General features: G+C 45.1%; 1 protein-coding gene across 1 annotated transcript in view; it reads left to right on the top strand.

Annotated features, from left to right (window-relative positions):
* Positions 1 to 27,184, top strand: part of syngr3a (synaptogyrin 3a) — an 86,843-nt gene that overhangs the window by 39,698 nt on the left and 19,961 nt on the right. Inside the window, exon 2 of the mRNA XM_043711328.2 lies at positions 5,515 to 5,749. Coding sequence (XP_043567263.1) covers positions 5,515 to 5,749 — 235 coding nt within the window. The remainder of the gene's footprint in view (positions 1 to 5,514; positions 5,750 to 27,184) is intronic.

Here is a 27,184-nt window from a genome sequence, read left to right as displayed (position 1 = left end):
ACAATCCATCTTCCACAACTATACTGGCCCCACCCCCCATCTTTTCCTTCGCTACATTGATGACTGTATCGGCGCTACCTCGTGCTCCCACGAGGAGGTTGAACAGTTCATCCACTACACTAACACCTTCCACCCCGACCTCAAATTCACCCGGACAGTCTCAGATTCCTCCCTCCCCTTCCTAGACCTTTCTGTTTCTATCTCAGGCGACCGAATCAACACGGACATCTACTACAAACCAACCGACTCCCACAGCTACCTGGACTACACCTCCTCCCATCCTGCCCCCTGTAAAAACGCCATCCCATTCTCCCAATTCCTTCGTCTCCGCCGCATCTGCTCCCAGGAGGACCAGTTCAAAATACGTACAACACAGATGGCCTCCTTCTTCAAGGACCGCAATTTCCCCCCCGACGTGATCGACGGTGCCCTCCACCGCATCTCCTCCACTTCCCGCTCCTCCGCCCTTGAGCCCCGCCCCTCCAACCGCCACCAGGACAGAACCCCACTGGTCCTCACCTACCACCCCACCAATCTCCATGTACAGCGCATCATCTGCCGTCACTTCCGCCACCTCCAAACAGACCCCAGCACCAAGGATATATTTCCCTCCCCTCCCCTATCAGCTTTCCATAGAGACCACTCCCTCCGCGACTCCCTTGTCAGATCCACACCCCCCACCGACCCAACCTCCACTCCCGGCACCTTCCCTTGCAACCGCAGGAGGTGCAACACTTGCGCCCACACCTCCCCCCTCACTTCTCTCCAAGGCCCCAAAGGAAACTTCCATATCCGCCACAGATTCACGTGCACCTCCACCCACATCATCTACTGCATCCACTGCAGCCGGTGTGGCCTCCTCTATATTGGGGAGACAGGCCGCCTACTTGCGGAGCGATTCAGAGAGCACCTCTGGGCCACCCGGACGAACCAACCCAACCACCCTGTAGCACAGCATTTCAACTCCCCCTCCCACTCCACCGAGGATATGCAGGTCATTGGACTCATCCACCGCCAAACCACAACAACGCGACGGTCGGAGGAGGAGCGTCTTATCTTCCGACTGGGAACCCTCCAACCACAGGGGATGAACTTGGACTTCACCAGTTTCTTCATCCCCCCTCCCCCCACCTTGTCTCAGCCGAATCCCTCCAGCCCGGCACCGCCTTCCTGGCCTGCAGTCTTCTTCTTGACCTCTCCGCCTCCATCCTACTCCGACCTATCACCCTCACCTTGACCTCTTTCCACCTATCACATTTCCAACGCCCCTCCTCCAAGTCCCTCCTCCCTACCTTTTATCTTCTCCTGCTGAACACTCTCTGCTCATTCCTGAAGAAGGGCCTGTGCCCGAAACGTCGAATCTCCTGTTCCCTGGATGCTGCCCGACCTGCTGTGCTGTTCCAGCAATAAAGTTTCAACTTAGAGGGATATGGGCCAAACACAGGCAAATAGGACTAATTCAGTTTAGTATTCCTGGTTTGCATGGATGAGGTGGACCGAAGGGTCTGATTCCGTGCTATACAACTATATGACTGTACGTAATTGCTGAGGGGGTGAGAAGTGGGTAAGTTTCTCTCCAAGGTCAATTTACCTCATTATTTCCTCTTCAGTCCACATCCACGGAGGGGAAAGCCCTGCCCCATTTCTTTTAAATATGGTGGGAAAGAGACTTATTTTTTTAAACATCATGCACCATTTGCAAATGGTTATGCAAGTGCCATTGAAATTATAGATATCTCCGGAATCTTAGTCTTTTTTTTCATTAGGGTGCATTAGTCTGGATATAAGTGATACACAGAGCAATTTATAATTACAAGCTAAAGAGCAGGAGCTTAGAGAAAGTTAACTATCTTTTGGAAATAGCAATTAACACTCTAAAGTTGTGATTTTCAAAGTATCGCTATTTTCTGGGAAAATTGCTTGATTATTTTAATGGCTATTTCTTTCTTCTTGTTTATAAAATGTGAAGGATTGCATGGTTTACTGGACTTATAGCTTCTCTGTGTCAATGTGAGTATGAGTCAGATAAGGTTCTGCAAATTGTGGGAAATTTTAACTCAACCTTTTAGATGTACACACTTACCAACCATATGACACCGACTTCCTAAGTGAGCTTCACCCCTTCCCTTACTGATGCGCAATCCGTCCTTTAGCATTGTGTGGGAGAGAAGGCAGTGTGGTCTAGCTGTTGGTTTATTAACTTCACAATGAGCCACCAAACAGGTCCGGCAACTTGAGAAGGCAAACCTCTCTACAAATTAAAAGACTGAGTTAATACTGGGAATGAGGGACCTTGTACGGGTTTCTTGTCCCTGGATGTGATCAGTGAGTTGCCTGGAAAATGGATCTAGCTTACTTTAAGTGCTTCCCTCCCAAAAAAAAACTGCTGCTCTTTAATAGTGTCATCAAGGCAGAAATTCACATTATAAATATCTTTCCCCTCCAACAAATCAATCTCAAGCATCAGGTGGAGAGTTCTTAATGTTTGTTTGTTTAATGATTTATTTATTTTTGAGTTTTAATCTATCATCACCATCAAATGTCTTTACCTCTCTCAGATTAGAACCCGTGCTGCACTTGCGATAGGGCAAAGATCTGTTGCTTTTCTAGGGGCAGCTTACAAAATGTGTTGCAGGGAAATGAAAGTAGTTACCTTTATATAGTATTCCATGGGATGTGAGCATTTATTGCCCATCCCTAATTGCTTCTTGCAAAATTGATGGTGAACTGTTTTCTTGAGCCATTTCCTGGTGTGGGTACACTGGAGTGTGCTAAAACTGAGCATCCTGCTGAGCTGTTTCAGAGCGTCATCAAAAACCCACCATATTGGCTGGAGAGACATGTGGGCCAGACTGGGTAAGGACGGCAGATTATTTCCCTGAAGGACATTAGTGAACCGGATGGGTTTTTTGGACAATTTAGGAGCTTCATGTTCACGGAGATTCGGTGTGTTATAAATAGAATTCCTCCAGTGTGAAAGCAGGCCATCAAGTCCACACCGACCCTCTTAACAGCATCCCACCCAGACCCTACCCCCTTTCCCTATTCCTGTAATCTTGCATATTCCCTATGACTAACCCAGCTAGCCTGCACATCCCTGGACACGATGGGCAATTTAGCATGGGCCAGCCCAACCAACCTGCACGTCTTTGGACTGTGGGAGGAAACCCATGCAGAAACGGGGAGAATGTGCAAACTCCTCACAGACAGTGACCCAAGGGTGAATGTTTGTTGAGGTCAAACTTTGTTCCGTCCTGGCAGTTTGGTCACATCGGACAGCACGGAGTTAATTGCTCAGTTTCGGTGGGAACATTTACTAGTGTAGTGACCCTACAGCACCTTATGTCAGAGAGGTCTTAGAGATTCACTCACATCTTACACTGCAGTCCACTCTTGCCCAGTTTCTCACTTATCATCCATTGCCGCAGTGTGTAAATTAGGTGGATTGACTGTGGTCTTAATGTGCCCTTGGAGATGACAGATCCCCTGCAAATTGCAGTTCTGTGAAACCATTCTATCGAAATATTCAGATGGGCCTTTGAATGGACTTTGCCAACAGGCTTTCCAGAATGCTGTGTATTGCTGCTATGGGTGCTGACTCTGTTTGAACAGGGTGGACAGTCTGAATCCTAAGGTAGTGCAGGCAACAGGTTTGTGCAACTGCTTCCTACCTCTGCAGTGTTCCCACTCAGTCACATGACATTGATGTGCCTAATGTTCCATCATCAAAAACTCACTAAAGGTACGTCCCACCCCTTCAACCTCCACTCCCCCAGGAATAGATGTACATGTTAACAAACACATGAGTGAAGAAGGTTGTTAGGCGATGATGTATCCTCTATCACTGGTGTTTGAGGTATTCGTTTAGAAACTGAGGAAGAATACCAAGGAGAAACATGTCTGTGCCAGGTAACGTCAGTACAGCTACAATATCTGTGCTGCCAGCCGGTTTGCAGTATCTGTTATTAGCTGTAAGTCTGGTTGAAGGCAGGGAGCAGGCATCAAGCAGCATGATGCTATTTAAAGAGCACCCAGTCCTCCTCAAGACCTGCCTGGATGTGTGCAACTCTAACAAGACTCAAACTCTAACACCGTCCGGGACAGACCAGCTTGCTTGATTGGCACCCCATTCACCGCCTTTGGTATTCACTCCCCCCACTGTAGTGTGCAGCTATAACAATGTTTACCGTCTATCAGATGCACTGTAGCAACTCTGAAAATGTGTTGCTGGAAAAGCGCAGCAGGTCAGGCAGCATCCAAGGAACAGGAGAATCGACGTTTCGGGCATAAGCCCTTCTTCAGGAATGAGGAAAGTGTGCCCAGCAGGCTAAGATAAAAGGTAGGGAGGAGGGACTTGGGGGAGGGGCGTTGGAAATGCGATAGGTGGAAGGAGGTCAAGGTGAGGGTGATAGGCCGGAGTGGGGTGGGGGCGGAGAGGTCAGGAAGAAGATTGCAGGTTAGGAAGGCGGTGATGAGTTCGAGGGATTTGACTGAGACAAAGTGGGGGGAGGGGAAATGAGGAAACTGGAGAAATCTGAGTTCATCCCTTGTGGTTGGAGGGTTCCTAGGCGGAAGATGAGGCGCTCTTCCTCCAACTGTCGTGTTGCTATTGTCTGGCGATGGAGGAGTCCAAGGACCTGCATGTCCTTGGTGGAGTGGGAGGGGGAGTTGAAGTGTTGAGCCACGGGGTGGTGGGGTTGGTTGGTCCGGGTGTCCCAGAGATGTTCTCTGAACCATTCCGCAAGTAGGCGGCCTCCTCTATATTGGGACCTTTTATCTTAGCCTGCTGGGCACACTTTCCTCATTCCTGAAGAAGGGCTTATGCCCGAAACGTCGATTCTCCTGTTCCTTGGATGCTGCCTGACCTGCTGCGCTTTTCCAGCAACACATTTTCAGCTCTGATCTCCAGCATCTGCAGTCCTCACTTTCTCCACTGTAGCAACTCTCCAAGGTTCAGACTCTTGTGCACACCAAACTCCTGGAGCTACCTTCCGAATTGCGCTGAGTCCTGCCTATTCCACATGGAGTGCAACAGTTGGCAAAGGTGGCTCCTCACCAGCTTCCTAAAGGCAATGATGCATGGGCACTTGGGCATTGTCAATGATGCCTATGGATCGACCATAAACACATGTTTAAAAGTCACATTTAGTGTTTCTGTGTGCAGATATTTTATATCACCTGTAGTAGGTTGGATAGATCCCATGGAACTGAGGCCAAAGTCAGGTTACGAGCCTGTTAGATATTGATGGTGTCTGAGGGATAAATGACCTGCAGTTCTGCTTGCAACATGACACATTTAACTGAGAGCTTCCTTTTGAAAGTAAGGCTGGTGTACATCAGATACCGATCACTGGCAATGAGCATTTATTGATCTTTACAATTCTCCAGTCACACTTCTGGGGAGACCTGTCAGGCTTCCCTGATTGGCACTGATAGCCTGTTTCATTGCTACTGATATTGGAACGTAAAGTTGTCCTTCTTCACACTCATTAGTTTTTGTTCCTTCTTCCTCAGGTTTTCTCCATCGTAGTGTTTGCTTCTATTGTGAACGAAGGCTACATCAATAAAGGCAATGAAATTCTTTACTGTGTTTTCAATAAAAACAGCAACGCCTGCAACTATGGCATTACAATCGGCATCTTAGCGTTTTTCGCCTGCATCCTGTTCCTCACCCTCGATCTCTACTTCCCACAAATCAGCAGCGTAAAGGACAGGAAGCACGTTGTACTTGGAGACCTCGGATTTTCAGGTAAGCATGCTCAGAGGACAGAAAAGGGAAAGATTTTAGTTCTTTCAGCTTCACAACCAATTCATAAGCAGTTCCTTTTAAATCCAGTTCCATACCTTTGGCGTGCAATTTGTCCTTCATTGTGCAAGCATTTATTTCCTATCGATGTGAACAGCAGAAATCCTCCCCCAAAATGATTTAAATTAGAAGCATTTCTGGCAGCCAGTCAAACAGTTAGCTTGTTTATAAAGTCATCATAAAAGCCACACGGGGAAGAGAGCGCTGGACTCTTAGTTCTGAGGTTGAGAGTTCAAATCTCACTGTGTCAAATTGTGAAACTGAATTCAGTGAAATTAGTAGATCAGGAGAATAAGTTGTCAGACTGTCATGAGAATCCAACTGGTTTGCTCTTGTCCTTCAGCTCAGCAAATACACCACTCCTTCCTACGGGTGACTCCAAACCCATGCTGGCGAAATAACCCATTGCCATGCATGTCACTTGCTCTAACAGGCCCACCACATAATCTGTTGACAGCCAAGGATCGGTAGGAAGTTGACTCTTAGTAAAGTTAGTCTGCAGATCTTATCTACCCCATCCAGGGTTCATGATTATTGCCATTAAGTTTGGAGAACAATTACGAAACTTTTGAGGTGATCCATAGTAATAAATAATAACCGTAACTTATCTTCCTTAATAAACAGAGGTTTTATCATTGCTGTCTATAGCTTGGTATCCAGTAAGTACTTTATCCTGTTTTTTGAGATGTTTTGGACCATGTTCTGTCATTCTCCATCTCTGAAATGATGAAGCACAGTTATGTTTTCCTTGATGCTTTGGCTGTGGGGTGTATAAAATACACAACAACAGGAGAAAATGTAGCTGAGACGAAGATTTGTGGTCTCCTCATTGGGATTCAACGCATCTACCACTGCCTACGCATTTTTCTTCCAAATAGGCAAGTCATAAATGTCATGACTGCTAAGCATTTTTGGTAAGGTAATTGGCCTAATATCAGAAGAGTTGTGCTATTTAATGCACAGTGGCCTGAAGCATCTGCAGATGATGTGCCAGCACTGGAGTTTAGATTGGAATAAATGATGATCTGTTCCTCTGTCTGAATCCCTAGCTTGTCATGTCAGAGACAATAACGATGCTCAGGGTCATAAAGAGATGGAGAGGAGCTGAACCAAAATATCTCTGTCTCCAGCAAGCTCAGAATGGGCAGCGGTCGGATTTCGGGTCACTGGGATCAGGTCACTCAATGGTGGAAGCTGAATGACATGCCAGCATCACAGCCGAGAGATGATGTAAATATGGGACTTACTGGGACTGAGAGGCTTTGTGATGTTTCAGGGAGGGGGTTGTACTTCCTCCCTTGTTCCAGAGAGGCAAGCCATTCCATGATGGGCCAATTTTGGATGGACACACAATGAGAAACTAGTCAGGATCACCAGCACGATCTTGGGTAAATGCACCTGAACACTTTTAACGGTGCTGTTATAGAATAATAGCTACCTTAAAATACAAATGTAATCATTGGGCGAGTGTGGGGATGAAAGGCGTATTTTTAAAAAAATTCCTGGAGATTTTCTTCCAGCCAGGAGAGAACGAGAGGAATGTTTTTTTTAAATTTTGTAAGTAAATATGATTAAAACTCCTATTTAGCAAGTGGCAATGTGAATGTTACTTCCCTTTCAACAGTCGAACACCTTGTATAAATAAAAAAGAACTGTGGATGTTGGAGTCCTGAAACAAACAGGAGCAGAATTTGCTGGAGAAACCCACCAGGTGTGGAGAGAAAAACAGAGTTAACATTTCCAGTCCAGTGGCCCTACTTCAGAACTCGACGTTGACTTTGTTTTCTCTTCTCAGACGCTTCTGATTCCAAGCATTGTCCGAGATTCGTTATCCAGTTGCTACTAAACCTTGCTATTCCATTATTCCGATTCCGTCCATATCCTCTGCTTGTGCTACCGCAGACTCTTTGGTTTATATCTTGCAGCTGTCTGCATTTGTTGTCATCACTTGAATCAACTTAATGTAGGTGCAAAAGGGGTAAAAACAATGACTGCAGATGCTGGAAACCAGATTCTGGATTAGTGGTGCTGGAAGAGCACAGCAATTCAGGCATTTTGCCTGTCCTCGGATGCTGCCTGAATTGCTGTGCTCTTCCAGCACCACTAATCCAGAAATTAATGAAGGTGCAGACAGTTTGATACGAATGGAAGCTCTCCTCTGTAGTTGGTGTTTAAGGCAGAGTGGATGAGAATAGAGGGGAGTTTTTCTGACTATTCAAAAGCAATTCTTTGTACATTAACATACATTGTGAAAGCAAAGACTACTTTTACAATAATTGCGAGACTGGAAAGATGCCAGGCACAGAACACTCAGTGCTTTTTAAATGAACTGACTCATCGTCTACTCTTCCCTTTTAAAAATAGAATTGTAAACGTTAGGTATTCAATATCACAAAAAGATTTTCTGTGCATATTATTACTCTTACTTTCCTTGGTTATACCATCATTGTAAGGGCCTCTGATTTCTCTATAAAATAATCCAAATAAACAAAAAAATAATTGAAATAAAATTAGAAATTACTGGAGAAACGCAGCAGGTCTGGCACCCTCTGTGGAGAGAAGGCAAAGTTAATATTTCAGGTTTAATGACCCTTCCTCCAACCTATTTTCAGAACCCGAATTTTGAAACGTTATCTCTGCTTTCTGTGCTGCCAGATCGGCCATATTTCTCCAGCAGTTTCTGGTTTTGTTTGAGAATCTCTAACATCCATAGATCTTTGTTTTTTTTTTGTTTAGAACACAAATGAAACAGTGTTCATTCTTAATTCTGCCACAGAGATATGGAAATGGACAGGTTTTGGTCTAAACACCTCAACAGGTTATGGTCCTGTGCTGACTCTCATTGTGAGCTAATAGGTCATAAGAAAGAAATATACTTTTGCGTCAAGCAAAACCCCATGATTCAATACCAGATCTGACACGGTCACTTTTCCAATGTAACTTATCCACCTTTATTGGAGAAAAGTTATTGCGTATCTTTGTAATCTCTAGCTCATAACATGAGATCTGAGCAATAAAACATTTATTTTTAACGTTTATTGAGAGAAGTAGTCCTTACGTAAATTGGGATTACAAAAAAATACTGACTCTTACGCACATCAAGTTCAATTTTGCATGGGCAATAAAATACAAATTTCAAGCTCCAGTACTCTACATTGGTTTGTTGTCTTCAGGTCTTTGCTCTGGCCTGTCCAGTGCTTTTTATTCCACCTCTTGCCATCATTTGGTGTCACCATTTCACCTTTTCTTAAAGATTCTATCAGAGTTAAAACAGGACATCGATGGACGTCCACAAAAAAACATAGCAGCCACTTGCTGTGTTTCTACTATTGGCCTGAGATTGATACTCCCTGCAATAATACTTGAATTTTCAATGTGATGTTGGTGATCAGCAGGAAATATGTAATGTAGTTATTAAAATAAAAAGTGTAAGAACTGCAGATACTGTTAATCAGAACCAAAGACACAAATTACTCGGAAGGTCTGGCGAGATCTGTAGAGGGAAATCAGAGTTAACGTTTCATGTTGAGTGACTCTTCCCCAGAAACAATTTGCTGTATAGTAATAAACCTGGTCTTTTCAAGTATTCAATCATCCCTCTATCTCTCAGGAAATGCTGGTCATATTTCTGCTGTTAAAAAGGGAAGTACCTATAGCAACGAAGCCACCCACATTGTTGGGCAGTTAGGACTGGGGCCAGACATTAGCAAGAAATGTTTTACACTTTAAACGAAACTCTGTGATGTGCAGACCAGGAAGAAGCCAGGTTTGAATCCAGCCGTGGGTCGTGATCATAGCGGAGTGACAGATCGTTGATGAGGAGTGCAACTTGCACCCCTGTTTCCATCCCAGCTTTATTTGTAGAGGTTCCTGCTGGAAATGTGGGTCGGGGCATGTTGTGCACTAAAGGGGGTGGGATGAGAGGGCTTCCATGATCTAACAGTGTGAGCATGCTTATTGTAAAGGTTTATATCTGAAGTGTGTGAGCACTTGGGTGAGTTACTGAGGAATGATCAGAATGTGTACAGTTAAGAAACTTACAATCCCTAAAGTATGGAAACAGGCCTTTTGATGCAGCAAGCCCACACTGACCCTCCGAAGAGTATCCCATCCAGACCCCATTCCTCTATTACTATACATTTACCCCTGACTAATGCACCCAACCCACGTATCCCTAAACACTATAGGCAATTCAGCATTGCCAATTCATCCTAACCTGCACATCTTTGGATTGTGGGAGGAAACTGGAGCACCCGGGGGAAACCTACGCAGATACTGGGAAGAATGTGCAAACTCCATACAGACAGTTGCCCAAGGCTGGGTCCCTGGTGCTGTACGGCAGCAGTGCTAACCACTGAACCTGGGTCCCTGGTGCTGTACGGCAGCAGTGCTAACCACTGAACCTGGGTCCCGGGTGCTGTACGGCAGCAGTGCTACCCACTGAACCTGGGTCCCTGGTGCTGTACGGCAGCAGTGCTAACCACTGTGCTGCCCCATCCCAACACACGCCAATTTGGATAGAAAGAGAGATTGTGAAAGCCCTCTGTTTTGCCCTCAGACAATTACCAGCTTGGCTGCTTCCCATAATCTGCTCCTGGCTGAATCCGATTCTTCCAGCAGTAAATGTAGTGCCGATGTTGCCTTACCATGACCGACACACAGAGAGAGCTGCCCCACTCACTTGAGTGGTATCATGGCCTTCCGAATTGGATTGCATGTTGATTATGCACACTTACGGGAAAGGTTCAAGGTTGCATTTTACAGGCTGCTGTAAATGGCATTTGCAAAGAACTCGCAACTTCATTGTTGCACAGAAAATTGTTAATTAACACCAGCTATGTAAAGAATAATGAATAAGGGTGAATAACAAAGGTGTAGGCCATTTGAAAGGCTCTATTTTGATTGCTAACATAAAGGAGTGAATTGAAAGCAGTTACTTGAATATTAAAATTATTGTGTATCTTTGAAACCGCGTTTATTTTATTAAAGTGTAAACAGCATTTGAATATAATTCAGCTTGGAAAGCATTCGAACTGAGGTTTAACTGCTTTGCACTTTCCAGATATAGGCTAAATCGATATTGGAATATCTTTTGACATTTACTCTAACAACCCCACGGGTACTGAAAATAATGAAGCCTGGCACATGACTCATCTTTTACTCATACAAAAGTTATAGAGCTGACATTGTAACTCTCTAAAGATGGAGCTGTGAAGTTGAGTAGTCTGTGATTTGAGACTTTCCCAGATTGACGTGTCTGACTTTGGGTTACACGCTGAGTAGCTACCATACATTTACCAATAGGGAGAGAAATTTGCTTAAGGGTAGCTCTTTGTTGCCACAATAATGGCATGGTGTGGAATAAGTGAACCTGACAAGAGAGTTTAGAATCAAAAGAAACAGCTAGAGCAGGGGGAGACCCATGCGCAATGCAAGTACTGGCACAGACTTGAGGTCTGTTTCTGTGCTTTATTATGTATTAGGTTAATGTGTTAAAAGGAGAAGTTAATATTCATCTTTTTCAGTTTCAGTTGCCATGCTTATTATTTGCATCTAATTGCATTTTAGATTTTGGTGTAAAGATGCTACTATCGTCCCCAAAACAGATTAAGGTAGAAATAATTTTCCCCTATAATTTATCAATCTGACAACTAATTACAATTATCTTCCTGAGAAGTGCATTATTGGAGGTGTTGGTAGGGGTAGCAGTTCTCCAGTAAGTTCTGTGGAAGTTGGGGAAGGAGTGAGAACATCAGAAGTGGGGCCACAGAAACAATGGCAGGAACACTGTTGGCCCTGGTGGAGCTGAGCTACGCCTCTTGGCTCTACATTAAAGAACTGTTGGTCCAAAAATATTGGTTCAATGTTTGGTGTAGAGGCTGCCATTCTTCAGTAGGTGAGCAGTAGATGATGCAGCCAGGAGCCACTCAGAATCCACATTCAGAAAAGATACCTCAGGTGTGAAGTCTCAGCGAGGTGATTGCTGATTGACTTTTGAGCATGTCTATTTATTTGAACTTGGGCATTGGATTCAGAGTAAATAAAACATTGAAGGCTTTTGGTACATTGGCCTTCTTCAGTTAGGGCACTGAGTATAGAAGTTATCTTGCAGTTATACAGGATTTGGTGAGGCTGCACTTGGAGTATTGTGTTCAGTTTTGGTCACTTTGCTAGAGGAAGGATGTTATTAAACAGGAAAGAGTGCAGAAGAAATTTACAAGGATGTTGCCAGGACTCAATGGTCTGAGTCAAAGGGAGAGGTTGGACAAGCTCGGACTTTTCTCTTTCGAGCGTAGCAGACTGAGGGGGAATCTTAGAAGTGTATGAGATCATGAGAGGCATGGATAGAGTGAATACACTCAGTCTTTTTCCCAGGGTTGGGGAATCGAGGACTAGAGGGCATCAGTTTAAGTTTAGAGGGGAAAGAATAAAAGGGAACCTGAGGGGCAACTTTTTTACACAGAGGGTGGTACACATATGGATTGAGCTGCCAGCGGAAGTGGTTGAAGTGGGTACATTGACAACATTTAACTGGCATTTAGGCAAATACATGGATAGGGAAGGATTAGAAGGATATGAACCAAATACAGGGAAGTGGGGTTGGCGTGGACAAACATTTTGGTCGGCATGGACCAGTTTGGGCCAAAGGGTCTGTCTCTGTGCTGGAGGACTCTATGACCCTACGAGTCTGTGACATTAATTGAAATAATAATATGTGCAGGCAGGATTGAGATGTGAATTAAAATATCATCAGTAAATTTATTAGCTCTTAAAAGAAAGGAAAACCTGTGATGCATTGCAGCTGCAGAATGTGGGAGCAGTTGGCCTCCTGTGTGATTTGAGGCAAATAGATCTGCAGTAAATGTAGAGATACCGTAGTCTCAGAGTACCATTGGGTTGTTCTCTTATTAGAGAGAGAGAGAGAGAATCGGTGGTGAGTTTAACTTGAGGGTGTCCACATGAGGTTGAGAAGATGGGGCCCTTCACAGTGATCTCAGTCAGTGCAGGGATTGAACCCAAGCTGTTAGTATTACTCTGTATCACAAATCAGCTGTTCAGCCAACTGAGTTAACCGAATGGTCTCTTCCACCCACTTTGGATGTTTGTATGTAAACGAACTGAGTTGATCAGTGGCACCTATGGTCTGGACCCTAGCTGTCTCACTATTAACATAATATTAACCCATTTTCCACCTAAAATGCAAGCCAGTTTCTATCCCGGGATCTGATGAAGTTTCGCTTCCCTAGAAGGAAACTGTACTTTAACGCACTTCTTTAATTGAGAAGCAGACAGCTATAAAATGGAAAGTCCCTGCTCTGATCATTACTCCCATCTGGCTTTAACTGGAAACCCTAAGGCACCAGTGGAATGAATCAGTTCTGTTCTTGAGGTGTGAGAAGTGAAGGCAGTGGAACAAGAAGGCTCATCTAGCTGTAACTCTGATAGACGACGAGAAATAACAGCACAAGGAGATTCTTTAACTCTGCGAGCCTGCTTTGCCATCCAACAAGGTCATGGCTGATCTGATTGTGACTTCCATTCCACAATTCCTGCTTGCCCCCCTACTCTTTGCCTCTCAAGCCCTCTGCCTGCCAAGATGGCGACCAGAAAAGTAACAGGAATAGATTCCTTTCAGCAAAACGTCCAGATTGGATTGGTTTGTCACAGAGCTGATGAAGGGCTCCGGCCCGAAACGTCGATTCTCCTGCTCCTCAGATGCTGCCTGACCTGCTGTGCTTTTCCAGCAACACACTCACGACTCTGATCTCCAGCATCTGCAGACCTCACTTTCTCTCTGTCACAGAGCTGTGTCTGCCCCTCGATTTTGCTGTCTTCTCCGTAGACACTCTGTACGTTATTTCCACTGGGAGTGGTTCTTCTTTGAGGTCACAGATGAAGCACTGAGCTGCCCCCTACAGCTTAGCTCAGCATCTGCAAGCCCATCTGGGTGTCGGCAAGGGAATATTTATTGTTTAATAACTTCAGCGATGAAGCGTGCCATTTTTTTATATCCTTTCCCTGTCTCTCGTTTTTTTTTTCCTTGATAAAGCTTTGGCTTTCTGGACAGGAATTACAGAGCCAGAGGATCAGATGAATGTTTCTGTGGCAATAAATATGATTCCAGGGCAGCATGTTGCCTCCCTGGTGCCATGGTCAAGGATGTCATGGAAGAGCCATAGCTGTCTACGGGGAATCAGCCAGATATTGTGGACCCCACCAAGGTGCCAACCACATCAGTAGGAAGAGGGGTGAGGTCCTGCAGGTACTTTTCAGGGATTTAGGAAGCAAACGTTTCATCCCCTGGCTAGGCGACATCATCAGTGCTTGGGAGCCTCCTGCGAAGCGCTTCTTTGATGTTTCCTCTGGTGTTTATAGTGGTCTGTCCCTGCCGCTTCCGGTTGTCAGTTTCAGCTGTCCGCTGTAGTGGTTGGTATATTGGGTCCAGGTCGATGTGTTTGTTGATGGAGTTTGTGGATGAATGCCATGCCTCTAGGAATTCCCTGGCTGTTCTCTGTCTGGCTTGCCCTCTGATACTAGTGTTGTCCCAGTCGAATTCATGTTGCTTGTTGTCTGCGTGTGTGGCTACTAAGGATAGCTGGTCGTGTCGTTTCGTGGCTCCTATAAACACCGGAGGAAACATCAAAGAAGCGCTTCGCAGGAGGCTCCCAAGCACTGATGATGTCGCCTAGCCAGGGGACGAAACGTTTGCAACAAAAACTTCCAGCTCGGCGAACAGAACCACAACAATGAGCACCCGAGCTACAAATCTTCGCACAAACTTTGAATTTAGGAAGCAAATCAAAAAGCAGGAGATCAAGCGCAATGATCTCAGAGTTACACCTAGTGCAACGTACAAGTGAGCATAAGAGCAGGAGGATCGATCAATTGGATACATGGCTGGAAAAGTGACGTCAGAGGAAGGGCATTGGATTTGTAAAGAATTTGGGACTGGATCTGGGGCAGTATATGCTGGAGGGGTTACACCTTCATGGGACTGGGATCCTCACTGAGATTTGTTTAAATGCTGATGAGCTGGAACTAAATTACTTAGACATGGTCCATGGGAACCTGAGGGGTGACCCAAACTGGACGGAGGTAAAGTTAATAGCAGGAAGTCAAAAAGCTGCTAAGGAGACTGGGATGACAGGTGAAACAAAGCCGAGCATCTATTACACTTCAAAAGCGAAATGTCGTCAAAAAGACAACAATGTGCAGGTTCGGTGAATTGGCCAGACTAAATTGCCCACAGTGTTCAGGGATGTGCAGGCTAGGTGGGTTACCTATAGGAAATGCAAGAGTTACAGGGTAGGGGAATGGGTTAGTGAGGACAACTTGGGCCGAATGGTCTGTCTTTACACCATAGGAATTCTACAATATAGGCACTCTAGCTATATGCATGCAGCATTCACAAGGTAGATAATCTAAAGGCACAACTGGAGATACATGACTATGATCCAATTGCCATTACAGAAAAATGGTTGCACGGTGACCAGAACTGGGAACTGAATGTTCGAGGATATTCAATGTTTAGGGCAAACAAGAACGTACCAGGAGGTGGAAGTGCATTGATAATAAAAGATTAGATTAGATTAGATTCCCTACAGTGTGGAAACAGGCCCTTCGGTCCAACCAGTCCACACCGACCCTCTGAAGAGTAACCTACCCAGACCCACTTCCCTCTGACTAATGTACAACTTTGACTGCTGACATGTCTGTGGACATCACCCCTCGGTGTCTATCCTGTCTAGCCCTCCAGAATTGTGCCTGTTTCAATGAGAATGGTGGCACAGTGGCTCAGTGGTTAGCACTGCTGCCTCACAGTACTGGGGACCCAGGGTTCAATTCCATCCACTGGCGACTGTCTGTGTTGAGTTTGCATGTTGTCCCTGTGTCTGAGTGGGTTTCCTCTGGATGCCCTGGTTTTCTTCCACAGTCCAAAGATGTGCAGGTTAGGGTGGATTGGCCATGCTAAATTGCCCATAGTATTCAGGGATGTGTAGGTTAGGTGCATTAGTCGTAGGAAATGTGGGGTTGTTCGGATAGGGAGGGTGGGTCTGGGTGGGATGCTCTTCAGAGGGTTGGTGTGGACTCAATGGGCTGAATGGCCTGCTTCCACACTGTAGGGATTCTGTGAGATCACATCTTTGTCCTCAAAGTTCTAGAGAACATAAACTCGATTGATTCAGCCTCCCATCATTTTGCAGAATCAACGCCTGTGATGCCCCTGTCTCTGCAACTATCACTTTATATCCCGAGAGCATAAGCAGTCAGCTCATGGGAATTTGTTGGATTTTAGTCCCTGGAGTTTCTGCTTTTTCTTTGCTGAATGTCTCAGTGGGTGTCACATGTAACAGTCCCAGGTAGTGCTGGTCCCAAGACAAAGAGGAAACTGTCCTGGCTTGAGCTCAGTTATGATTACCCCCCACTGATTTGATGCTGTTATCTGAGGTTGTGTAATGCTGCAAGGGAGAGAGAGAGAGAGAGAGAAGAATGTTTGAGAGTGTCGCAGGAAGTTTGGAAGATGTGCCTGTTGAATATCTGGAAGGATGTGGAAACTCTGCCATGTGGATGTGAGGCTAACAGCATTGCTAAGTGTGCAGAGGTAGAGCACTTCATTGTTGGACTAAGTCCTGATCATTGAGGGAAGAGTGTGTGGTACATTGAGCAATGAGTGGGACATGGTACTGGTTGGTGGTGCAGTGATTTCACACAGAGATACAGTCACCAACCTTGACCACAAGCTTGCGAGCCATGACCTTCCGCTGGTACTGTAGCCAGGTTGTCAGGGCCTGCTTCTCTGAGTTAAGCTTCCTGGATACGTACCCCACCCCAATCCCTTTCACTGGCTGTGACCCAACAGCCACCTTCAGGCCCCTTGTGGAAACACGGGGCCTGATCTTCCCTGAGGGCTTTGGAAGGTGAGACAAGTGTCCTGGGTGGGGAAACCCCTTGTGATTTTCCCCCAGACGGCAGGTCTACCATCTGCTGGGTGGACATCATCCCTCAGTGTCTACCCTGTCTAGCCCTCCAGAATCTTTACATTTTCAATGACAACGGTGGCATGATGGCTCAGTGGTTAGCATTGAGAGCTCTTCCAGTTGGAAAGGGGCAGTCGTGTGCAATGGAGGGTAAGTGAGAGGGACTGCCCTTCACAATGGAGATATACCACCTCCAAGCTGAGAGGTAAGGGAGTCCCATGTACAGGGCACCAGGAGGCCTCGTTAAGAGATTGACCTGACTGCAGAACCTTCAGAGGGATGGCTTGCAGCCCACCCTGTGCTAAGCTTCACAGAATCACGGAATTGTTACAACATAGAGGGAGGCCATTCAGCCCATTGTATCTGCTCAAGGTCTGTTCCCTAGTGTCGATCTCCTGCCTTTCCCTCCCGTAACCCTGCGCATACCATCTCCATCCAATACCTCAGTGGAACCTGCCTTCATTCCATTGTCAGGACAGTGAGTTCCACAACCTAACTACTCGCTGTGTGAAAAAGTATTTTCTCATGACACCCTTGCTTCAATTGCACATCACTTTAACTCAATGCCCTCGTGTTCTTTTTCCTTTCGTGAGCAGCATTTGTTTCTCCCTTTCTGCCCAGCCTGCTCATTGGTATTGAAAACCTCGATCAGATCACCTGTCAGTCTTCCGCTCTCCACGGAGAACAGCCCCAACTGCTTGAATCTATCCACATCATCGAGGTTTCTCATTGCTGGGAGTATTCTTGTACAGCACCTCTGCACTCTCTCCAATACATTCGCATCTCTCCTATAATATGGTGCCCGCAATTGTATACAACACTCCAGCTGAGGTGAGGTTAACAAGTGACTTGGGGCAGCACAATTCAGGGGCGGCGCAGTGGCTCAGTGGTTAGGACTGCTGCCTCACAGCGCCAGGGACCCGGGTTTGATTCCAGCCTCGGGCAACTGTCTGTGTGGAGTTTGCACCTTCTCCCCGTGTCTGCGCGGGTTTCCTCCCACAGTCTGAAGATGTGCAGGTTCGGGTGGATTGGCCAAGCTAAATTGCCCTATAGTGTTCAGCTGAGGTGCGTTAGTCAGAGGTAAAATGTCGGGGAATGGGTCTGAGTGGGTTACTCTTTGGAAGGGTCAGTGTGGACTTGTGGGGCCGAAGAGCCTGTTTCCACACTGTAGGGATTCTATAAAAAATCCATTAAAAAAGCTCTCCTGTAGTATGGTGCCCGCATTTGTACACTACACTCCAACTGAGGTCTAACAAGTGACTTGTGCTTATCATTCATTTATATCTAATTCTAGCCCAACAGGGGCCTAATAATCCAGACTGCAACCTGTCTTTTGACCTTCTGGACTCTGGCTTCCAAGTGTCAAGTCAAGAGGTGCTTTATTTGTCATTTCTACCATATACAACTGATACAGTTAAAAACGAGACAACGTTCCTCCAGGAGGAAGGGGGGCAAGTCTCAGATACAGTCACATAGATGGGTTAACTCCAGGAAAGGTAAGAGAGTTAGGCAGCTAGTGCAGGAGTCTTTTGTGGATATACCCATTTCAAACAGGTATGCTGTTTTGGAAAATGTAGGGGGTGATGGATTCTCAGGGGAACATAGCACAAATAACCAAGTTTCTAGTATTGAGACTGGCTCTAATGCAACGAGGGGTACGTCGGGTTCCAAGAGGTCAATTGTGTTAGGGGGTTCTCTAGTCTGAGGTACAGACAGATGTTTCTGTGGCCAGCAGTGAAAAATCAGAATGGTGTGTTGCTTCCCTGGTGCCAGGATCAAGGATGTCTCAGAGTGGGTGCAGAATGTTCTCATGGGAGAGAGGGGCCAGCAAGAGGTCATTGTCCACTTTGGAACCAACGATATAGGAGGGGAAAAGGGGTTGAGATTCTGAAAGGAGATTACAGACAGTTAGGGAGGAATTTAAAAGGAGGTCCTCAAGAGGAGTAGTATCCGGATTACTCCCGGTGCTATGAGCTAGTGAGGGCAGGAATAGGAAGATACAGCAAATGAATGAGGAGCTGGTGTATGGGAGAAGGAGTCACATTTTTGGATCATTGGAATCTCTTTTGTGGTAGAAGTGATCTGTACAAGAAGGACGGATTGCACCTAAATTGGAAGGGGACTCATATACCGGCAAGGAGATTTGCTGGAGCTGCTCGGGAGGATTTAAACCTAGTAAGGTGGGGGGTGAACCCAGGGAGATAGTGAGGAAAGAGACTGGTACAGTTGAGAACAGAAGTGATTCAAACAGTCAGGGCAGGTAGGGACAAGGTAGGACTAATAAATTAAACTGCATTTATTTCAATGCAAGGGGTCTAACAGGGAAGGCAGATGAACTCAGGGGGAACATGGGACTGGGATATCATAGCAATTACAGAAACATGGCTCAAGGATTGGCAGCTTAATGTTCCAGGATACAAATGCTACAGGAAGGATAGAAAGGGAGGCAAGACAGGAGGGAGAGTGGTGTTTTTGATAAGGGATAGCATTACGCCTGTGCTGAGGGAGGATATTCCCGGAAATACATCCAGGGAAGTTATTTGGGTGGAACTGAGAAATAATAAAAGGATGATCACCTTATTGGGATAGTATTATAGACCCCCTAATAGTCAGAGGGAAATTGAGAAACAAACTTGTAAGGAGATCTCAGCTGTCTGTAAGAATAATGGGGTGGTTGTGATAAGGGATTTTAACTTTCCAAACATAGACTGGGATTGCCATAGTGTTAAGGGTTTAGATGGAGAGGAAGTTGTTAAATGTGTACAAGACAACTTTCTGATTCAGTATGTGGATGTACCTACTAGAGAAGGTGCAAGATTTGACCTACTATTGGGAAATAAGGCAGGGCAGGTGACTGAGGTGTCAATGGGGGAGCACTTTGGGGCCAGTGACCATAATTCTAATAGATTTAAAATAGTGATGGAAAAGGTTAGACCAGATCTAAAAGCAGAAGTTCTAAATTGGAGAAAGGCAAGAACTTTTTTGACGGTATTAGGCAAGAACTTTCAAAAGCTGATTGGGGGCAGATGTTCGCAGGTAAAGGGATGGCTGGAAAATGGGAAGCCTTCAGAAATGAGATAATGAGAATCCAGAGAAAGTATATTCCTATTAGGATGAAAGGAAAGGCTGATAGGTATAGGGAATGCAGGATGACTAAAGAAATTGAGGGTTTGGTTAAAAAAAAGAAGGAAGCATATGTAAGGTATAGACAGGATAGATCGAGTGAATCCTTAGAATATAAAGGAAGTAGGAGTATACTTAAGAGGGAAATCAGGAGGGCAAAAAGGAGACATGAGATAGCTTTGGCAAATAGAATTAAGGAGAATCCAAAGGGTTTTTACAAATACATTAAGGACAAAAGGGTAACTAAGGAGAGAATAGGGCCCCTCAAAGATCAGCAAGATGGCCTTTGTGTGGAGCCGCAGAAAATGGGGGAGATACTAAATGAGTATTTTGCATCAGTATTTACTGTGGAAAAGGATATGGAAGATATAGACTGAAGATATAGGTGTCACCTTGCAAAATGTCCATATTACAGAGGTGGAAGTGCTGGATGTCTTGAAATGCATAAAGGTGGATAAATCCCCAGGACCCTAGAACTATGTGAGAAGCTGGAGAAGTGATTGCTGGGCCTCTTGCTGAGATATTTGTATCATCGATAGTCACAGGTGAGGTGCCGGAAGACTGGAAGTTGGCTAACGTGGTGCCACTGTTTAAGAAGGGTGGTAAGGACAAGCCAGGGAACTATAAACCTGTGAGCCTGACGTCGGTGGTGGGCAAGTTGTTGGAGGGAATCCTGAGGGACAGGATGTACATGTATTTGGAAAGGCAAAGACTGATTGGGGATAGTCAACATGGCTTTGTGCGTGGGAAATTGTGTCTCTCAAACTTAATTGAGTTTTTTGGAGAAGTAACAAAGAGGATTGATGAGGGCAGAGCGGTAGATGTGATCTATATGGACTTCAGTAAGGCATTTGACAAGGTTCCCCATGGGAGACTGGTTAGCAAGATTAGATCTCAAACTGGCTCAAAGGTAGAAGAAGAGGGTGAAGGTGGAGGGTTGTTTTTCAGACTGGAGGCCTGTGACCAGTGGAGTGCAACAAGGATCAGTGCTGGGTCCTCTACTTTTTGTCATTTACATAAATGATTTGGATCTGAGCATAAGAGTTACAGTTAGTAAGTTTGCAGATGACACCAAAATTGGAGGGGTAGTGGACAGCAAAGAAGGTTACCCCAGATTTCAACAGGATCTTGACCAGATGGACCAATGGGCTGAGAAGTGGCAGATGGAGTTTAATTTAGATAAATGCGAGGTGCTGCATTTTGGGAAAGCAAATCTTAGCAGGACTTATACACTTAATGGTAAAGTCCTAGAGAGTGTTGCTGAACAAAAAGACCTTGGATTGCATGGCTCCTTGAAAGTGGAATTGCAGGTAGATAGGATAGTGAAGAAGGCACTTGGTGTGCTTTCGTTTATTGGTCAGAGTATTGAGTACAGGAGTTGGGAGGTCATGTTGCGGCTGTACAGGACATTGGTTAGGCCACTGTTGGAATATTGCGTGCAATTCTGGTCTCCTTCCTATTGGAAAGATGTTGTGAAACTTGAAAGGGTTCAGAAAAGATTTACAAGGATGTTGCCAAGGTTGGAGGATTTGAGCTAAAGGGAGAGGCTGAACAGGCTGGGTCTGTTTTCCCTGGAGCAGCAGAGGCTGAGGGGGTGACCTTATCGAGGTTTACAAAATTGTGAGGCGCATGGATAGGGTAAATAGACAAAGTCTTTTCCCTGGGGTCGGAGAGTCCAGAACTAGAGGGCATAGGTTTAGGGTGAGAGGGGAAAGATATAAAAGGGACCTAAGGGGCAACATTTTCACGCAGAGGGTGGTACGTGCATGGAATGTGCTGCCAGAGGAAGTGGTGGAGGCTGGTACAATTGCAACATTTAAAAGGCATTTGGATGTGTATATGAATAAGAAGGGTTTGGAGGGATATAGGCCAGGTGCTGGCAGGTGGGACTAGATTGGGTTGGCATATCTGGTCGGCATGGACGGGTTGGACCGAAGGGTCTGTTTCCATGCTGTACGTCTCTATGACTATGACTATGACTCTATGACTGATGTGCTACATGGACAGCACAAACTCCACAATCATACGCAGGGTGGCATAAAGTGCAAAACAGACAAGACAGCACAATAATTCATGACACATCAGGACAGTCGGCAAGGTGGTGTACAAATTACAGTGTAATAAAAGTATGATAATTAATAAGCCATTCATTGTTCTAGCAGCAATTCGAAGTGGTGAAAAGAGTTTCAGATGGAATAGAGTCTGATCAAATAGTCATAAAAGTTCAGTACAATGCTAGAAAAGTTTGGAGCTCCCTTCATGGGGCAACGGACTGTGACCTGTCCTATTCTATTGGGCTTGGCCAAAACTTGTAGCCACTGCACTGCTTCCCAGCTGAATCAGTGCCAGAGCTTTCAGAGCTTGACTGAACCAGTCCCTTTCTGGCTTTAAACGACATTGGTGTCAAAGCCAGATGTCTGGGGAATCTCCAGATTTTCTTGGTCCTAATTGAGGTAACTCATAATTCCCAATAAAAGCTGCAGAGGTGGGAATGGTAAACAAAAGCGAGAAATTGTTTGAAATGTCAGGAATGCGGTCAATATCTGAGATAAAAATCTGGGGTGTAATCCCCCACCCCATCCCAATCAAAACTCTAGTCGGCTCATGCCATTTTGATAGAAACATAGAAGAGAGGAAACAGGAATAGGCCTTTCAGCCCTTTGATGGCTGCACCACCATTCAGTATGATCCTGGCTGATCACCCAACTCCATATGCTCTTAACCGTGCCTTTCTCCCTATACCTTCTAATCCTAAGAACTATATCTAATTGCTTCTTGAAAACATTCGATGTTTTGGTCTCAACTGCTTTCTGTGGAAGTGAATTCCACAGACCGACCACACTCTAGGTGAAGAAATTTCTCCTCATCTCGGTCCGAAAGAGCCCATCCTGTATCCTTCGACTGTGACCCCCTAGTCCCTGGTCATTGGGGACATCCTCATTGCGTTTATCATGATTGCTGCACTTCAGAGAAGATTTGCCTAATTAATACCTGGAGTAAGCTGGTTGCCTTGTGAGGAAAGGCTAGGCCTGTATCTTCTGGAGTTTACAAGATTCAGTGGTGATTTAATTTAACTATATAATATCCTGAGGGGACTTGACCCGGTGCATGTGGAAAGGATGTTTCCTCTTCTGGGAGAATCTAGGCCTAGGGGGTCATAGTTTAAAAATAAGGGGTACCCATTTGAAGCAGAGATGAGGAAACATTAAAATTTTGAGGATTGAGAGTCTTTGGAATTTTCTTCCTCAAATGCTTTGGATGCAGAATCTTTGAATATCTTTGAGGCAGAGCTAAATAGATTCTTGATTACCAAGAGAATGAAAGATTATCGGGGATAATCAGGAATGTAGAATAGAAACTATAATCATGACCTTATTGAATGACTGACAGTACAGTCTTAAAGGGCCAAGTGGCCTCTGTTGCTTCTTGTTCTTATGTTGCTACATGCAACTGAGCAAACTACGTTCATCGTTCATCACAATATATTTGCCACACACAGCAAATCCATTGCAATATATAGACAGAGGGTTTTAAGATCTCAACATCACACTAGGAACTCTCAGTTGTTTAAATCAGTTATTATGCCTGTTTACCAGCCAACTGTGCCAGTTTAAATTGATGGTGCTTCAGCCTGTATATCAAGTTCTGAAATGCCCTCCCTACACCTCTCTGTCTCATTTTCTCATCTTCTTTCAGACACTCCTTCAAGCCCAGCTCTGTAACCAAGCCTTTTTGCCATTTAACCTCATCTCCCTATGTGCCTCAGGGTGGTTTATCACTCTCCAGTGGGGTCATTTTGTTCGGTTAATAGCCTTGGGAAGATTGCGTGCCTGTAAAATTGGATTGCCGTTATCCTGGTGGCCTTGTTTCGAGCTGTGGGGAGGCCAGAGGGGTTTGGGGGTGGGGCGTTGCACGGGAGTACACCCTGTGCCCAACAGATGTTCTTGCATGTTTCCTGCACCCCTCTCTTCCAAATATGGTCTCACATTGCCTTCGCCAGATTTTGCCAGCCTAATGGCCATTAAAATAACAACGCAGCCATGGGGAGTAAGTTTGGGTTTGTGACTTTCCATCAGGCATTGGGTCACCTACACAATTACCCCCCCCCCACCCATCAGGCTATAAGACTCCACCAATTTAAATTAGGAAGCTGATTCCTTCAATAGATCACTATGAATTAGAATTATAGAATCCCTGCAGTGTGGAAACAGGCCCTTCAGCCCAACAAGTCCACACCGACTCTCCAAAGAGTATCCCACCCAGACCCATTCCCCTGCCCTATTCTCCATTTACCCCTGCACCTAACCAACACATCCCTGAGCACTATGGGCACTTTAGAATAGCCAATTCAGCTAACCTGCACATCTTTGGATTGTGGAAGGAAACCGGAGCACCTGGAGGAAACCCACGCAGACACGGGGAGAATGTGCAAACTCCACATAGACAGTCAGCTGAGGGAATCGAACCCGGGTTCCTGATGCTATGAGGCAGCAGTGCTAACCACTGAGCCACCACACCACCCCTGAATTATGCTGAAAAAGAATGGAATTAGCAGAACGTCAATGCTTAACAAATATGCTAAGATTTTCTGTTAATGTTAGCCAATGAACACTGATACATTCTCAATCCAGCTGCCTATTCCTGCTTTCTGAAGTCTCAAATCATTTTGACCTGCAACACTTGGCATAGAACTGTTTAGAGGGCTGAGAGGAGATCATATGGACATACATAGACATGAAAGGGGACTGACGGAGTAGACATAGAGACGGTGTTTCTTTGTAGTGGAGCAGTCTAGAATGCGAGGTCCTGGTTTTAGGATAAGGGGTTGAAGATTTAAAACAGAGATGAAGAGACATTACTTCTCTCAAAGTGTTGTCAATCTGTGGCATTCACTATTCCGGAGTGCAGTGGATGTTGGGACATTGGTAAATTTAAGGTGGAGAGAGTCGCAGTTTTAACTTGTAATGGGTTGAAGGGTTATGGAGGGAAGAAAAGTGGAGTTGAGGCTGAGATGAGATTGGCCATAATCGTATTAAATGGCGGAGTGGACTCCGGGGGCTGAATTGCTAATCCCTGCTCCGAGTTCATATGCTCAGAGTGCTGAATGATTCTGACTGTCAGGATTGTTCTCAATTAATCTAATCTATATTATGTCTTGATCTGAAGACTGCACAGTAACAAGATCACACTGACAGTTTCCAATAAGTCCTGTCCTTGAGCAAGAACCTTCCATTTTCCTCTCCCAAGCTCCTGTAAGACTCAAAACCAAAGACACTGAGAATGAGAGACCTTATCTGCCAAGGCTAAGGATAGTCCAAAGAGATTCTACAAGTCCATTAACAGCAAAAGAGCAATCAGGGAGAGAACAGGGTTCTTTAAGGATCAGTGAGGTTGTCAACGTATTGAACCTCAGAAGATGGGAGCAATACTAAACAATTGTCTTTCCTCGGTATTTAGAGTCATAGAGATGTGCAGCATGGAATCAGACCCTTCGGTCCAACTCATTTATGCTGACCAGATATCCCAACCTAATCTCGTCCCGCTTGCCAGCACCCGGCCCATATCCCTCCAAACCCTTCCTATTCATATACCCATCCAGATGCCCTTTAAATGTTGCACTTGTACCAGCCTCCACCACTTCTTAAGTTGTTGGAGGGGATTCTGAGAGATAGGCTTTACGTGCATTTGAACAGGTTTGTCAGCATGGCTTTGTGCATGGGAAATCATGTCTAAAAAACTTGATTGAGCTTTCTGAAGACATAACCAAAAAGATTGATGAGGGCAGAACAGTAGGCATTCTCTACACAGAATTTAGTTGAGTCTTTGGCAAGGTTCCACATGATAGACTAATTAATAAAGTTAGATCTCATGAGATTCAAGGAGAGCTTGCCAATTGGACACAAAGCTGGAATCATGGTAGGAGACAGAGGGTGGTGGTGGAGGGTTGGTTTTCAGCTTGGTGTCCTGTGACCAGCGGTGTTCTGCAGAGATTGGTGCTGGGTTCACTGTTCTTTGTCATTTATATAAACTATTTGGAAGAGAATTTTGGAGGCATTGTTAGTAAGTTTGCCGATTACACCAAAATTGGTGGTGTAGTTGACCATGAAGGAAGTTATAGAAGATTACAAAGAGATTTTAATCAATTGGGTGAATGGGCTGAAGTGTTGCAGATGGAGTTTAATTTGGATAAATGTAAGGTACTGTAGTTTGGTAAAACAAACAAGGGCAGGACTTATACAATTAATGATAGAGCACTGGGTAATGTTGTCGAAAAGAGACCGAGGGATTCAGGTACGTGGTTCTTTGAAAGTTGAGTGACTGGTAGACAAGGTGGTTAAGAAGGTGTTTAGCACACTTGCCTTCATTGCTCAGACCTCTGTTGTGACATCATGTTGCGGTTGTACAGGACGTTGGCAAGACCTCTTCTGGAGTACTGTGTACGGTTCTGTTTGCCTGCTATAGGAAGGATATTATTACATTGAAAAGGGTTCAGAAAGGATTTACCAAGATGTTGCTGGGTCTGGAGGGTTTGGGTTATAAACGAGGCTGGATAGGCTGGAACTTTTTTCTCTGGAGGATAGGATGTTGAGGGGTGACCTGGTAGAGGTTTATAAAATCATGAGGGGTATAGATAAGGTCAATAGCAAAGATAAATTCCCTAGGATAGGCGAGTTCAAAACTAAGGGGCATATTTTTAAGGTGAGAGGAGAAAGATTTAAAAGGGATATGAGGGAAACTTTTTCACGCAGAGGCTAGTTGATATGTGGAATGAACTGCCAGAGGAAGTGGCAGATGCAGGTACAGTTACAACAGTCAAAAGACATTTGGATAGATTCAAGAACAGGAAAGGTTTAAAGGGGTATAGGCCAAACACAGGCAAGTGGGACTAGCTTAGTTTGTGAAACTTGGATGAGTTGGGCTGAAGCGTCTGTCTCCATGCTGTATGACGCTATGACTCTAGCCAGACTATGTGAATAGGACTTGTCTGAGGTCCAAGTCTGCTCAAGGATTTTTTTTTATACTATTTTCTCCTTTTTAAAGGAGGCAGATGGGCACAGTTCCTCTTTTGGGTATGCTGCTTGGGGTTGGCATGGGAATTTGTGCTAATGGTGGCTCAAATTGAACTTAGACTTTGATGGTCGTGTTATGATTTATGTTAGTAAGTGCCGCGTACTTGCTATCTACACTAATCCCTCTGCGCAGCAATGTCTTTACAATCTGATCAGAGCCTTTCCTCCCCTTTCCAGGGAGATGAGTGAGCTCTGGAAGTCTCTCA

The sequence above is a fragment of the Chiloscyllium plagiosum genome, unplaced genomic scaffold (assembly GCF_037043375.1).
Source record: "Chiloscyllium plagiosum isolate Xiang-an unplaced genomic scaffold, Cpla_swu_hap1 HiC_scaffold_20, whole genome shotgun sequence".
In the NCBI taxonomy this organism is placed as follows: domain Eukaryota; kingdom Metazoa; phylum Chordata; class Chondrichthyes; order Orectolobiformes; family Hemiscylliidae; genus Chiloscyllium; species Chiloscyllium plagiosum.
Note: the sequence above shows the minus strand (reverse complement) of the source record. Positions and strands in the feature narration are given on the sequence as shown.